The 14,919-nt window shown below is 39.3% G+C and overlaps 1 protein-coding gene across 4 annotated transcripts in view; it reads left to right on the top strand.

Annotated features, from left to right (window-relative positions):
* Nucleotides 1-14,919, top strand: part of KCNIP4 (Kv channel interacting protein 4) — a 466,638-nt gene that overhangs the window by 429,658 nt on the left and 22,061 nt on the right. For 2 of the 4 annotated variants that reach the window (XM_009324063.1, XM_009324065.1), the window contains exons 3-4: nucleotides 3,765-3,770; nucleotides 8,005-8,012. The exons of the other annotated variants lie outside the window; for them this stretch is intronic. In XM_009324063.1, coding sequence (XP_009322338.1) covers nucleotides 3,765-3,770; nucleotides 8,005-8,012 — 14 coding nt within the window. The remainder of the gene's footprint in view (nucleotides 1-3,764; nucleotides 3,771-8,004; nucleotides 8,013-14,919) is intronic. 4 annotated transcript variants of the gene reach the window in all.

Consider the following 14,919-nt stretch of genomic DNA (forward strand, 5'->3'; position numbering starts at 1 on the left):
CAGCTTCACTGTGGCCTCACAAAAAGAAGTGTCAAGAATAATTTTTACAAGTAAACCCCCCAGTAGCTGCATATAGCAGTATTTGTCTCTGGCACTTTATCTACCAGCAATTATAGGTATCAGGGCAACAGACACATGATTGTGCTTGTGATTAAAAATGTCAGCACTAAGCACTGGATCTAGGTGCACAGGAAGCGCATTGTACAGGCTACTAACTTTGGATCAATAGGCAGGAAATCCAGGTTCAATAACTAACTTCCATATGGTCCTACAACCCAGGTCATCTCACATTCTTTTTTCACCTCTTTCCTAAGTTTTTAGGGCATAAGTTCTTTGTCAGTGTTTCTCCATGTCCTGAATAATGAGTTCCCAGTAAAATTCAGTACAATGGGTGATTCATTACTATTAACAAAGTTTTAAAACAGGCAATGTTTGTTACCTTCCTCCAGAGCAAGATGAGAAAGAAGAGTGACACAACATAGAACAACAGAGAACTTAAATATGAAAGCAGATGCAAAATTAGGCTCAACTTGACACCAGCGAGTAATGGAAAATTTGTTTATCAGTTTTTAACTACCCCTATAGATTCACCAATTCTGGATACTTGTAACATTTAACTCCTGAATTTATATTGTTATTCTTCTAGGCTAAAAATCCTGCCTCTCTTAAAGTCAGTTGCAAAACTTCATTGATTTCAATGGAACATGCCCAAATGTCATAAAGATTATTTGACCCTCTTCATGTTTTTTTCACTATAAGAATGGCTTCTCAAGGATTCCAGAGCTCTAGCTAGAAACTTGGCAATTACAGTTATGCTCAGTGGATTTGTCCTCCAACACATTAGCTGTCTGTGATGAAAAGAACTGCACATTCCTTCAGTCTGTCAGACAACCGTAATTTAGTGGTAATTGGCTCTAAAATCTTCCAGTCCCAGAGGAAGATATTCCCATGAGAAAATTCCAAAATGTATTCTAATTATTATTTTTTTAGCAGTAGATAAGCAAGCACCTGTCCCTGTTGCCCTGGGCTGGAAAAATCTGATCCTTTTTCTGGTTTCTTCGGAATATTTTTTCCTTTCCTCCTACATAATAAGCCATGAAAGAGTCTGCATCCCAATCAAGGTATTCCCACCATTCAACTGGGAGCATGCTGGGTCTCTTCGGAGCTCTCAGTTGTTCAACAGAGGACCTGAAACTGGAGGTTTCAGGTTTTGCTCTGCAAATGAGATGCCTTTCTCCATTCGGTCATTGCCTTCTGCAGTCAGAGTTCCTGGGAGCAGCATCTTTTGGGAAATCTCAGGGCACTCTAAGAAGTTTTCTGCTTCATTTCCCAGTGAAGACCTAATTAGGATCCTAAGATTAAAACCCACCCCTTTTCTATTAATGTAACATTTAGTGTCTCAACACTAAACAGTCCATGAACAGGCTAGAAGCTTATGCACAGGGATCAATTATTTTTTCTGCTTCTTATCTCTAAGTAGTATAATTCTCCAGATTTGAGTCTTATATCATCCCTCAGACTTGATCAAATAGCCACACTGAATCTGAATTCCAAAAAATCCACTGCACTTCCAGTAGTGTTGAAAATAAATAAATCAAGTCATATAGCATCTGCTTCAGTGAACAAGAGATGTAGTACCATCCCCTGTAACAGAGCCCAAGTTATAACAGGCTTATTTTCTTATTCTGTTCTCAGAAGCTGCAGTTATGGAGCAAAGACAAATTTTATGTGCCATAAACTTAGCAGGTTTTGCAAGAAGTTTTTATGCCCAGCAATTTCAACCTCAGTGAATCTCCGTAAGGAATGATACAACTATGAGAAATGAAATCTCTTTCTTAGGCCTACCCTGTATGATAGATAACTTCTTCAGATGTGTCTATTTCTCTAGTTAGCTTTTTCCCTTCTTGTTATCTGTTTTAACTGGGAAATGTCTTCTGCTTCTTTTTTGTTTCTCTATGATGTTCATGTTTTCACAAAAATATGCCAGCAAATACCAATCACCATTTATTTAGGTTTATCTCAGTATTTGCTTCCAATGATTTGACTTATGCTACAAATTTTAGATATGCTGCCAAAAGCAATGTATCAAATATTCACATATGAGACAGGGAAAGCTTCAGAACAGTCTAAAGGAGATTTAGGTAGTTTATTTAGATTTTTTGCTGTGCTAAAAAAAGTTGTCAGTTCATATTCCTGACTAAGCTTCAAATTCTATTCTGATGCTTTTCTCATGTCTTTTACTGAATTATAGAGACAATATCTCATTTGTAAGTAGCAATGGTACATCCTCCCCTGTCTTATGGAACTGTTCACTCCTCCTTCTCAGAGGCATTTAGATTTATGGCCCAAAGCATTGCCACAAAGCCCACTCTGGCCCTTCCATGATCACCATGAACAGTAGAGCTCTAGTGGTCAAGTATCTTCTCCATATCGTGGACCCATGTTCTGTGGAGCCCTCTGGACAACAGAATAAAGGAGGTGTCAGCGTGGTCTGCTGGCAGGCTGGACAAGCGCAGATGTGACAGTGAGCTTTTGGTACATAGAGAGGGGAGCCTGTGACAGACATTGAATGCCAGAGAGCCTCCAGGATGAGGCACATTGTCCTCACTGTGTGAACAGGGAAGAACCATTTCTTCCCATGGACCACATATCTCTCTGACTCACAGCAGCTTCGTACACGTCATTGCCTCAATTGCTTCAGATTTTCACCACTGTACTTGGCGAATCAGGTCCTATTTATGCTAATGTTGGGCTCAGTTTTATAAATATTTATGCAGGTAAGCACTTTTGTTCTTGTGTTTGCAATGCTGGGGCCCTTCTCCTGAGAGAAAGTGTAAGTAGTGGAGGAAGCAAAAACCTTTGTTAAAGGCTCAATGTATTACCATATAAAATATAAATAACAAGTACAATGTTTGATTTCCAGTTTCTAACCTGCTCCCTATTGACTTTTACACTCTTTGCCATTTCTGCAAGCTGATAGGATTCTGCAGGAGCTGAAATTCCTCGGTGCTTTTCATCATAGTTAGCACTAACCAAATATTGATCTGTCTGCATGTTTTTGAAAGAAACAAAGAACCACTGCTCTGAAAAATACTGAAATAACATGAGTTAGGACAGACTTTCAGGCTGTCTTTCATGCAGACATGTGTCCCAGGAATGCAAACCTCACAGTGTTCTTACTTCATGATTAAAATGAAAATTTGAGTTGGTGTCAGTACTCTAGTATCAACATCCAGTTGACTGACAAACACAAAAACGTCAGATTAGCATTTTAGACAGAATATAGTTATTTTTTTTTCACACCTGGCACACTGAGGTTGCTTCATAAATACTTTGTGCTAAATTCAGGCTTTCTTATTTTCAGATACGGCTATAAAATATTAGTAATCGTGATGGTGCCAATCTGCTAACCTTTAGCAGAAGGTTGTTGGTACAGTTTCCTCCTCAATGAATGTTCCACTCTTTAAGGGTACGAGGAGCTTCTAGGGAAAACCAAAGCACCAACTGAGCTTCTAAATTCTAACTCCCTCGTGTAAGAAAAACAAAATAAAGGCCTCCATGGTTTTAAAGTAGGGAATTGACCTATACTCAAATATTGCTGTGAGGGATTGGTGATGTACTTCATTCTGCTCAAGTGAATCACTTGAGTAGGTCTAAGGGAGTGCACTTGAGTGACCAGCACTTGCCAGCAAGGAGCTATTCCTCCTCCTCTCACCTAGGATTTCAGTTCATTTGAAGGGACTTGATCAAAAGGACTCACACAGGAATGTGTGAAAGGCAAGTCACCGAAGAAGTGCTTGCCTAAATACAGCTTCTCCCAAGAGGATGAGTACCTTGTCTTTGCCGAAGCGTTTACAGCAAACTGCACTGTTTGCTCAGTATTTGAATCATGGGTTCTGCTACATTTAATTTAATTATAGCTCCCGCCTATTTGTGAAGTCAGGATTGCAAAATGCCCTCCTGTAGTGACAAGGAGAGAAACAGTAAGCACCTTTCAGATGCCAGGGACTCATCCATAAAGTTTGGTGTGTCAAGCTTTAGGGTGAGCTTTTAAGTTCAATTCTTTAGTCATGTTGTTTACTGTTGTTTTACTGCTAGTGCTAATAATAGGAAACTAAAGATTACACTAGTTAGTGGGCATTGCTAAACAAAGAACGGCGCTGATTAAAAGCATTGCTGGCACCTTGCCCACTGCATTGTGGAAGCAGCCAAAGTGTTGATTGTTTTTTACTGTGTGAAGCTGCACATGCTGGATGTGAGCCAGTTCCTTTATTTCTGCTTGTTTTCCTCTGAAACTGCCATAGCAAGTAGGGGATGGGAAGAGACTTTTGTTCATTAGAGTATCTTCCAGTGGGAGGCTCAAAATTTTGTACATCTTTGCTGTGCCATTGGGAAGCGTTATTGTAACTCTTCTACAGGTGGCTAAATAGAAGCAAGAAGTTTTGTGTTTTACCTGATGAAACAAGGCTTGAAAGCAGTTTTTACATGTATTTCACCAATGGATGTCAATGGAGACTGATGCTATGAAATCCCCTGACTTTCACGATGTTCCTAGAAATGTAGACTGTTGCCACTAAGCTATAAAATGAGTCTACAGCTTCTGTGACAGAAATGATAATGCAACAACCTGAGTTGTTGCCCCCGTGAGCCTTTAGCTGAAGTAATTCTATTGTACTTTAGATTAGGGAGGAAAGATTGAAAAGAAGGGTGTCCCTTTAGACCCAGTAATTAGTGTACTCCATTTGGGGATGCCTCCTGCGTTCTAGGTCCTCCTTCAAAAACTGCTTATGCTTTACACCTGTAATCATAAATAGGCAAATTCATAGGAAGGCTTTAGAGTAGGGACAAAAGACTATCTGAGATAACCATCCCTAACCATTGCACAAAAACCACCTTCCTTTTGTATTACCCTGTATGTCTTTCATCCCATACATCTTCTACAAAGAACAGAGAAAATATTTCTTCACCTCCATTACTAGCTCTCAAGGCTCACAAGTATATTCAAGTATACAAGACTAGAGTATGTTATTTTATATTCTGATCTCTAAAGCTTAATTCTGCAATAATTGAAAACAATAGCAAGCTGTTTTTGGAAAAAATTTTGGCCCTCTTGAAGTCATCAAATAAGTCTGATCCAAGGTATACCTTTGGTCAACATATTTCATCATTCATCACTGTTTGGTTACAGCATCTTTCCATATGACTACACAGAAGTTATTTTTTAAAATGTAAACCAAGAACCGTTTCAATAAAGAAAAGGTGCTGTGAAAGTTTTTTTTATAGCTCACTCCTGAGAAAACTAAGATGAGAAACCAAATCAGAAAAAAAACACCACAAGAACTAATTCAGTTACAATAGACAGGAGGTTAAATTAATAGCTGTCCCTTTCCTGATAACACAAAAAGTAGAAGTGATAATTGAAATTAAAAACACCAGCGGTTTTCAGTGTAATTGAATTGAACACAGGTTATTGATTAGAGAAAATGAGTGAAAATCCATCAGACCAAGCTAGAAATAGGTCATTATAAACATACTCATTCAAATATATAACATATATTGTACATAGTGGGTATCATATCCCACAGATGAAAATATTATTAATGCTGACCTTATAATTAAATTTTTCATAAGAGTAACTTCAAGCAGTGTAATAAATAAAAATTTAAAAAACCCCACACCACCTTGTATTTTGGACTTCTAACATTCCTTCTCTCTGAGCATCTCCATGTGTCTTACACATATTAATGTACTGGGACACTCGACTCTCCTACAAAGTAGGAAAGGCTTCACTAATGTACTAATTAATCTTCATTTTACTCCAGGAAGCTTTTTTAGAACAAAAATTATATTAAATCATTTCAGTTATAACTGTGTTTTAAATACACTTTGTCCTATACTTTGTATATGTTCTACTTCAAATAAACATAGCATAATCATGGAGCATGAATTATGCTCAAACCAGGAAAAAAATCCCTGGTTTAGTCCATTTCTGGTTTATTAGTTAGCAAAAGCTTTCAATTATTTAAGGGAATATGAAAATTGATTCAAGTAAAAAATTCATGTTTCTGAATTGTTTGAGGAATTATCTTCTCCCTCTCAGAAAATTAACTGGTATTCTATTAATGGGTAAGTGGCATGAAGAAGAAAGCAGCTTTATTTGTTGGCTAGAGTAGCTGGTAACCCGGCTACTAAACCAGTATAAAAGGTTGTAAAACTGGAGGAGGGTCCTCCAATTCTGTCTAGCAGAAGGAAAGAAATGACACTTTCTTATTTACACTGAGTGTGGTTTATGTCTTTAATCTGAGATGTTATGATGTTATGAAGCCTCAGTTTTATGGTTTCATCTGCACAGATCATCCCCAGAACAAACACTTTTCCTTTGAGCCTGTTTGGTTGCCCCTACTGATGACCAGGCATCCAATGCACATGAGTTCAAAACTTCCTTTTACCCATCTGTTCCACTGCAGTCTGCCTCTGCTCATCTTCCCATCTCTGCACATTTCTTGGTAATTAACAGCAGCTCCTTCAACAGCTTTTCAGAAGAAAGGCAGGTAAGGTCTAGACTTGTTCCATTATATCATAGGCCTGGCCAGACCCCAAAATGATAGGTGTAAAGATAGAATAAAGCCAATTGTCATCCTTTGTGAGTAGTTTGAGACACCGTCCTGCCACTCATCCTCCCAGTCCTTTGACAAACTGGCTTTTATAGTAGGCAAACAGCAAAGCTCAAGAGGAACACAAAGGTGGGGGAATTATATAATTGCCTGATCAAAAGAGCCAAAGTAGATATCTCTTCTGTAGGCATTGCAATTATCTTATACATGCACTGATTTCCTAAAAACTTCCTCAAAGCTCCCATTTGATGTGTTGAGGTGTTGAATGATAAATCTATACAAAGGAAAGGAAGTATCTCTGTCATTCATCTAGTTTCAAAAAGAGGTGTTAAAAAGCAGGAGCCCAAATACTGACAATACAGCAGTCCAGAAGATGCCAGTTCAAAGAAGCTGTTCAGAGAAATGACTGTCTATAATAGATCACAAAGGCATGGGTTTTTTTTTTCTTTTAATCCATAGGAGAAACAACCCCTTGAAATTTTACCAACACCTAATGGACAATACTTTGCTTATAGTTCAATCTCTGTGAATTCGTTGCCCTCTTGGGGGAAATCTAACTATGGCAGGAAAACAGCTGCTCTTTTCTCCCCACATCTTCTTCTGTTATTTCTTCTAGAAGTATTTAGAGCAAAGGAAAAGAAAAAAGGAAAGGGAGCATAAAAATGTTTGTCTGGGATTTTTTTTAATCTGTATTAATGAGAAAAGAAAGAGATCTTTTGAACTAACTATTCCCAAGTTAGTTTTCCCAGCCTTAATTCTAGTGCTTTGTTCAGCCACGTTTCAAATGTTTCAAGAGAGAGGGTTTCTCTGAATTAGTTTTTTGAGACTGCTTCACAGGCTAGTGCATGGCATCTCTTTTGAGCATATCTTTTGAGATATTTTTCAGACTGCATTTGCTTTTCCTTTAATGACATCAAAACCTTCTTTGCCCCAGAAACCTCATTTTGTTTGTACCATCTACTTCGAAGTCCCACTAAAATAATTTCACTTTTATTAGCTGCTGTGTTTTTTTTTCCCTGCTCTTGATGTTTCTCCTATGTTGGCCAATGATGTGATCTGAACTCCAGCAATGCCGCCCAGCCCCTTTTCATGAAGATCACTTCTGATACATGTTCTGTTTTTTTACTGAAAAAAACAATACCAAAAGTAAACCCTGTATTCTAAGAGTACTTTCAGGACATAAAGTTAATCACACTAGCAATCACTTCAAATAAATAGGTAATGAAATCTATTCCTGATGAACATATCAAGGACAAGTAGATTTATATTTACTACAGAGAAATGAGTTACAAAATTACAAATTTGTTTGTTTGTTTGTTTAACTTACAATAAATTACAAACTTATTTATTCTCAGCATGCAGCTCTAAGGTTGGTCAAACTTGAGCTTAGCCCTGTTGGTATTTGGTAAATACATATTTAGTGCTAAAGGTGTTCCCAAATAAAATCAATACAATACTGATGAATTAATGTACTATATATTGAATTATATAAATGTATTAAATAAAATAAATGAAATAATTAAATTTCTTAGGGAAAAACATCAGGCCAGATTCAGCAGCATGAGAGAGAAGAGGCTGTTGCCATGCCCCCGAATCCATCCAGTAGCGAGGCTGAAGATGTATTCCTAGTAGGCACACACACATAGAGCACACATATACATCACATATATACCCGTACACATGGCCAGCCACACAGTTCACAGACAGATGCACAGAGCAGTCATACGAACACAGGCAGCACCAACAGCCTCATCCTGCTCCCTTCTGTGGCTGAGCAGGATGGAAGTCCACTAATGGGAACGCATATATACATACACACACACACATACACGTACAGTGTGGATCCCTCCAGCAGCCGGGCTCAGACATGGGCTCAGATGCCCAATAGCTGCTCCTGGATACCAGGTTCCCCAGTTGTTGGTACCTGGGCATAAGAGCCCTCGAGGCTGTAGCCCCACTCCAGTTGCTGGTACAGACCATCTCATGCACACACACAAAGCTGGCCAGGACTCCCCTGGTCCCCAGTAGCCAACCCCACCATGTGTTGCCCTTAGACACCCAGGTCATGTCACCTGCTCACCAGATCATCCGACCTGATCTTCAGTAGCACTCACACACTCACTCACACCTCTCCATGCTCTCCAGTTGCTGCACCAGGGACACACGGGCCCTCCAGCCCATGGTCTGACCCCATTTGTGGCACTCACACCCCCGTACACACCCGTGCACACACAGAATGGAGAGCCACCACCCAGGGAGAGTTGGAAAGGAGCTTAATCAGAAGGCAGGACAGACAGTCCTGACAGACTGTCCTGGTCAGGCACAGGGCATGGCCAGCCAAGCAAACTGACCAGCTGACCATATATATGTGACCCAGACTTTTTATCCCCTCACCCCTCTATTTTCCCACACTTCTTCCTCCCCAAATCACCTAAATCCTTCCCTTTCCCCACCTTTGGTTCCCCGCTAAACATCCCATAACAAGTCCTGTGCAATCCCAAAATGCTCTTCCCCTGCATCCTGTAATGTGTCCCCTACCCTGGGGTGGCAATCCCCTTCAGTACAAGCATTTACACATTTTGATGATCTGAGGCTCTCCTGGGACAGCCCCGGGAGGGGTCAGGACAGTGTGTCCCTTCCTTTCTGTCCTTAATTTGGGTTCCCGCTTACCTTTGTGCCCCTGTGCTCCTCTGGGCTTGTGGAGCTGGGCCTTTGGTGGGCTGATGGCTCCTGGGATGTCCTGGGAGCAGCCAGGGCAGGACATTAGTCAGGCTCCTCAACCTGCCATTGTCACTTTGTTCTCCTCTGTGGGTATGCAGACAAGCTTTTACCACATAACCTGAAAAAATCCAGCATACAGCCAGGAGCAGCATGCTTATAAATATAAACAAGTTCAGTCTAGAAGTGTATTAGCTTGTGTTTTTGTTTTCTACTCTGCTTGAAGTACATTCAGTGGTCTGCAGACACGACTAAATCATTTTATACCATGTCAGCTGGATATTAGCTGAATTTCAAAGTCATAAGGCATAGTAAAACTGCAAAAAGCCAGTTTCTGCAGTGGCCCTAGAGGAATAAGGTGCAGCAGCCATTGAACTCTCTTCTTCCCGTGTCTGCAGGTTATCAGATTTTTAGAAAAATTTAGTGTATAAACTTCCCCTAACTAACATTTTGCATCTGCAAGTCCACATCAGGACATTATCCACTACCATTAATTATTTGCAATTAAATAAAACACCTAGTCAAAATAAAACTTATTTTCATCAATATCATACATACTTATGTATGTCATCTTTGAATAGTTTTCTTTAATGTCCAAATAGGTAATTTTTCATTATTGTTTCTGCTTGCCAAATTAAGATCACCCTTTTCTCATGGCCCACAAGCACTGCAGTTGCTGAGAGCGCACTGGGTTTTCCTATTTGCCTTGAGAATGTACCATATCAATGTAACATGATGCTATTGCTGACACTCCCTCATGCTGGCAATCCTGAATTGCACTTTCTTTTTTCCCAGGAAAGGGTTCTCTCTTTTTCTTTTTCTTTTTCTTTTTTTCCTTTCTCTAGCTTACGCTGCAGAAACAGCACAAAGCAAGATTTGACACAAAGTGAGAATGCAGAAGACTATTAGGAAAGATATTCTTTCATGCTTGTCACAGAATGTGCTAGCTCTTAAAAGTGAACTGAGATTTTGGATCTGTCTGACTGGAAATTTGCATCTATCTGATGCCTTCTTGGTTTGACCTTGGACAGTTATGTCTGACAAATGGGGTAATATTTCGTAATAACCGGATTAAAGTTCATCTGTGAAGGAGCTTCTGAAAGGGAAGAAAAGATTAGGATCTGGAAAAGATTTTGAGATGTGGGGATTCAGAGTGGGGTTGATAGACCTGTTCTTCCAAGGACTAGGAAACAGACTATGTGAAAGAGGGCTTGGTGCCCTATTGCAAGGGTAAAGAGAAAAGAGACAGGCAGGAGTAAGGCAGCAGCCAGAGGAACTGAGAAAAGGCTCAGGGCGCTGGGGAGAGCTCTCCCTGCGGAGCAGAGGGAGATGAGAGCAGAAATGACTGGGAACAAGACCTGTCCTGTGGCAGAACCAAACAGCTCCGGAGGAGCCCAATGGACTGGTGAATCTGGGAGAAAAAGCCTGGGTTACCCTGTGCTGGAGGCAAACTGGGATATTATGTTAAAGAGCAGGTACTCAAAGGAGTCATTTGAAATGAGGTGTTGTGGATCTGCAGCTGTAGGAAGGAAAATTAAACACCTCAGAAACCTTGACATTGAAATTTCCATCTCCATGCCACTGTTGTTCTTTGGCTTTTTTGTTACTTCCAGTTGTAATTTTTTTCTGCGGCTTTAACTTCGTGCAGTGTAACTTTACCACCCCTGCTCAGCCAATCATCCCATCTAAACATGAGATCTATACATTTTTAATGACACAGCAGCTTAATCATAACAGCACTTAGAATCATATTCATCAACAAACCCAAACAATTTTTTAATGTGACGCTGCTTGTTTGAGAGAACTTTTTCTGTTTGTCTTTGATCCTCCCACCATCACCCTTCTGCTTTTTTATCTACTTACCCTCCTGATTGCAGCCAGCCTACGGCTACAGAGCCATTACCTGAACAGCGACACTGGGAAGCAAGAGCAATATTATCTGAAGTGAATTGGCAAAACATATAGAGGCTATTGAGGGTCAGAGAGCTAGATTTAGGTTTTGAAAGTGGCAGTTGGTAAGACTTGTAAGTCTAGTTGGTTTTGGATCTAGCCTCATATCTGTACGACAAATACCTGCTTGGCTCAGCTGCTGCAGTACAACCCTGATCAACACTGTTCTGGCAGAATCTTCAGCGTGGATGTTGTGTTGATATCAATGTGTCAGCCTTTGTGTCAGGGTACAAAGGGGCACTTTCAGAGTGAGATTTATCTGTTTTTCTCCTTCTTCCAAGGCATAGTGAGATCATGTTAGACATGTTTCACCAAAGTTCTTACCTTTTCCATCCTCGGAGGGACTGTTTGTACCTTAGTTTCTTATGTGTGCTACTTTTGACACACTTTTTATTTTGAAGGAGGCTCAAGATAGGAGTAATTTGTGAACTGAGTATCACTGGGCTTGTTCTAGATAATTTATATAGTGTTCAAATACTTTAGCAAATGAATTTTCAGATCATTTGAATTCTCTTGTGGTTAAATTTTCTATAAGCCTAGAAAAAACACTGTACATTTCAGGTATAAACTTTGCTGATATAATACATTAGCGTAGCCACACTAAAAAAATGGTTCTATCTGATAAATCATTGACTAATGGTTTGCTGATCATTTTGTTGAGTACTTTTACTACATAGCCACTGATGTCTTGCCATGGAAGGCGAATATAGGCTAAATACACATCGATGTGCACCGACTGAACACCAAATACATGGGGTTTTTTCCTGAATAAAACTAGGTGTTTAGTCCAAAATCACTAATTGTATTCTTAGTGGGAGAAATTAATTTGGTATTGCAACCCGCGTGAATTGTATAATTATCATTTGGCTCAGTTTTCTGCAAATATTAAAGTCATAAGGCGGCCTATGTTTCAACCACGTGCATCAGAACAAACATTAGATATAGCAAATTTAAACCAACCTTACATATGCAGCTTTGGAAGTAGGGAGAGCATAAAATTAAAAGTTAATTTTCATAAACCTTAAAAGCATTAAAGACTGAAAAAACACAAGCTTCAGAACCTATTGTCTCAAGTCTCTAACCCACACTCTTCTGTCCTGATCTGTGTGTCCCTGTTCATAATAGCAAATTACCAAGGTCCACTTATCAAACAAAGCCTCTCATCTCATCCCATCCCTTAGGAAAGCTCTGCCACATACACAGACATCTTTCCAAGGCTATTTAACAGCACAAATTTTCACTGAAATTAAGGGCTGTCTCAAGCATCACCACATTTCAGGGTACCAAGAAGAGTGAAAAAGTTTTTCCTAGTGTCCAGTGTAAGCTCACAAACCTCAGACTGTGGCCACTGAACTTTGTTAAATTGTTTGCCCCTGCTAAGAGTTTGGTTCCTTTATCTCTGTTACTGCCCTTCAGGTGGGCTGCTATTAGCTCATCCCTTAACATTGGCTGAGACTAAGCAAGCCCAGCACTCTCAGTCTCTCCTCGTTGGCCATGTCCTCTCATCCCTAGCAGTGTTCATGGTCTTCTGCTGAAAACATCCCTGGAAGGGCCCCAAGACTGTGCTCCATACTGTCCCGAGTAGAGAGAGAGAATAACTCCCTCAGACTGCTGACCTTGGCTCAGTAGGTGGTTTATCTTATTTGCAGTAAGAATTCTTTGTTGGCTCATACTTAACTTGACATCCACTGTAAACCCAAGTCCTTTTCAGCAGCACTGCCATTCAGCCAGTCACTTCACAGCTGGCACTGAGGCAAGGGACACTTTCTTCCCAGATCCAGAATATTGCAATTCTTGTTGAGCTTTATGAGGTGTCTGTTGGCCCAGATTTCATTATTAATTTGGCCTAGATTATGTTATTAAATCAAGGCCATTTGTTAAATTCTCAGGCTGTTTTGATCAAAGCCCTATTATACTCAAATGAAGAATTAGGAACTGGACTGGGCTATGAAAAGCCACTGTGGGTTTAGGTTGTGGGACTGTTGGTAGAACTAGCTTTAAAGTATACACATGCTATTTTGAAATTATGTACATATTCTTCCATTAAGTTTTGTGTCTATGGAAAATTTAAATTTTTAGGCACAATAGAAGGACATTCAAGAAGAGAAAATACTGTTAGTCAGAGACAATTAAGTCAATGGACATGAACATATATCTAAAATGAAGCAGAACAAACACTGACAGCAGATAAAGCATGGGATGCAGAACCTGTCATGCAAAAGCCTATAATTAAAATATATTTCAAATTGCCAAAGCTCCTAATACAGCTTAATCCATCATACAACATTGTTTATTATACAGACAAAAGTCTGAGCTTTGAGTTTGTTTCTCCTTCATTCTCTTTCCTACATTTCATTATTTCTCCTTTTTGTGTCTTTTTGGGTTTGCCTCTTGTCTATAAAGGGTGCTGATTAGGTAGTAAAGAAGAATCCACCTATTGCAGTACTCTTAGAAATACTGAAAAAAAGACAGCTTAGCATGAAGCTTGTAAATAATTCACAGGTTTTGGAGTGGTTCATAAGACCACGTGCTGGAGGTGTAATTTCCTAGCAGTAAAATTGCAGGCAAGAGATCATCAAAAGGTAGAATGATATTTATTATTCTCTGTCTCTTCTTTCTGTTGGTTTATCTTATTTTCCCTTTAGAGGAAAGAGGACTGGACTCAGTAAAATCAGTTCAAGATGAGCTTTTCCTCCTTTTTATTCTCCAGAAGGAAAATATAATACATCATTAATGCAATTTTAAGACTGTCAAACAGAAATTTTCTGTAACAAAACAAATTATGTACAGCTGGAGGAAAAAAGAATATAGGAAATGGTTTAAATAAGCCTCACATTTTTCTTTCAAATGATTTAATTATTTTCCTTTCTTTTATAAGAGTTTAATGAAAGGTTAGAAAGATTTTTTTTTAATTACAGTCGGTACAATGGAAGGAGTCAGCAATAACTTGACATAAAGCCATGGGGCATACTTAACAATTACAATATTAAATCTCTTTCACTGAAGTAGAGAAATCTCCTGATAAACACAATAATGCCGGATTTATGAGTCAAGAAAAGAGCAGTCTTGGAGGTAAATGATGTTGGCTGCATACATATTTAGATTAAAATTATTTAAGAACAGAAGTGTTCACAGTCTTATATAGTCTCAGAGGAAAGATCCAAGCTAAAGAAAGAAAAGTTTCAACTAAATATTTCTGATAAGAGTAATTGGCCAGCATCACAAATTTTTAATGAATGTCCTTGAGATACCATTACTACAGATCTCCAAGGATGGAAAATGTAAGGTGTTACTGGCAATGCTATGGTAAAGAGCAGAGGAAAATACATAGGGTCAACCTAGATAAACTCAAGAGGTCATTCCTGGCTCTACTAATATGCAATTCTGTGAAAGTAGGTTGCCTTTTCAAGCAATGGTTCTTTCAAACAGTGTGGTGAAACTGAAGTTCATTAAGTGACAGAAAAAAGTACTACCTTTAAATGAGGTCTGTAGATCATGTATTTCTCTAAAAACAGGCTTCTAACTTATTTTGAACTAACAAAAAATAAATCAGACAATTTTTTCCAAAGTACCTTGTCGTGGTTTAACCCCAGTTGGCAACTGAGCACCACGCAGCCGCTCGCTCACCACCCCCCCC

Source organism: Pygoscelis adeliae, unplaced genomic scaffold (assembly GCF_000699105.1).
Source record: "Pygoscelis adeliae isolate BGI_AS28 unplaced genomic scaffold, ASM69910v1 Scaffold24, whole genome shotgun sequence".
NCBI lineage: Eukaryota > Metazoa > Chordata > Aves > Sphenisciformes > Spheniscidae > Pygoscelis > Pygoscelis adeliae.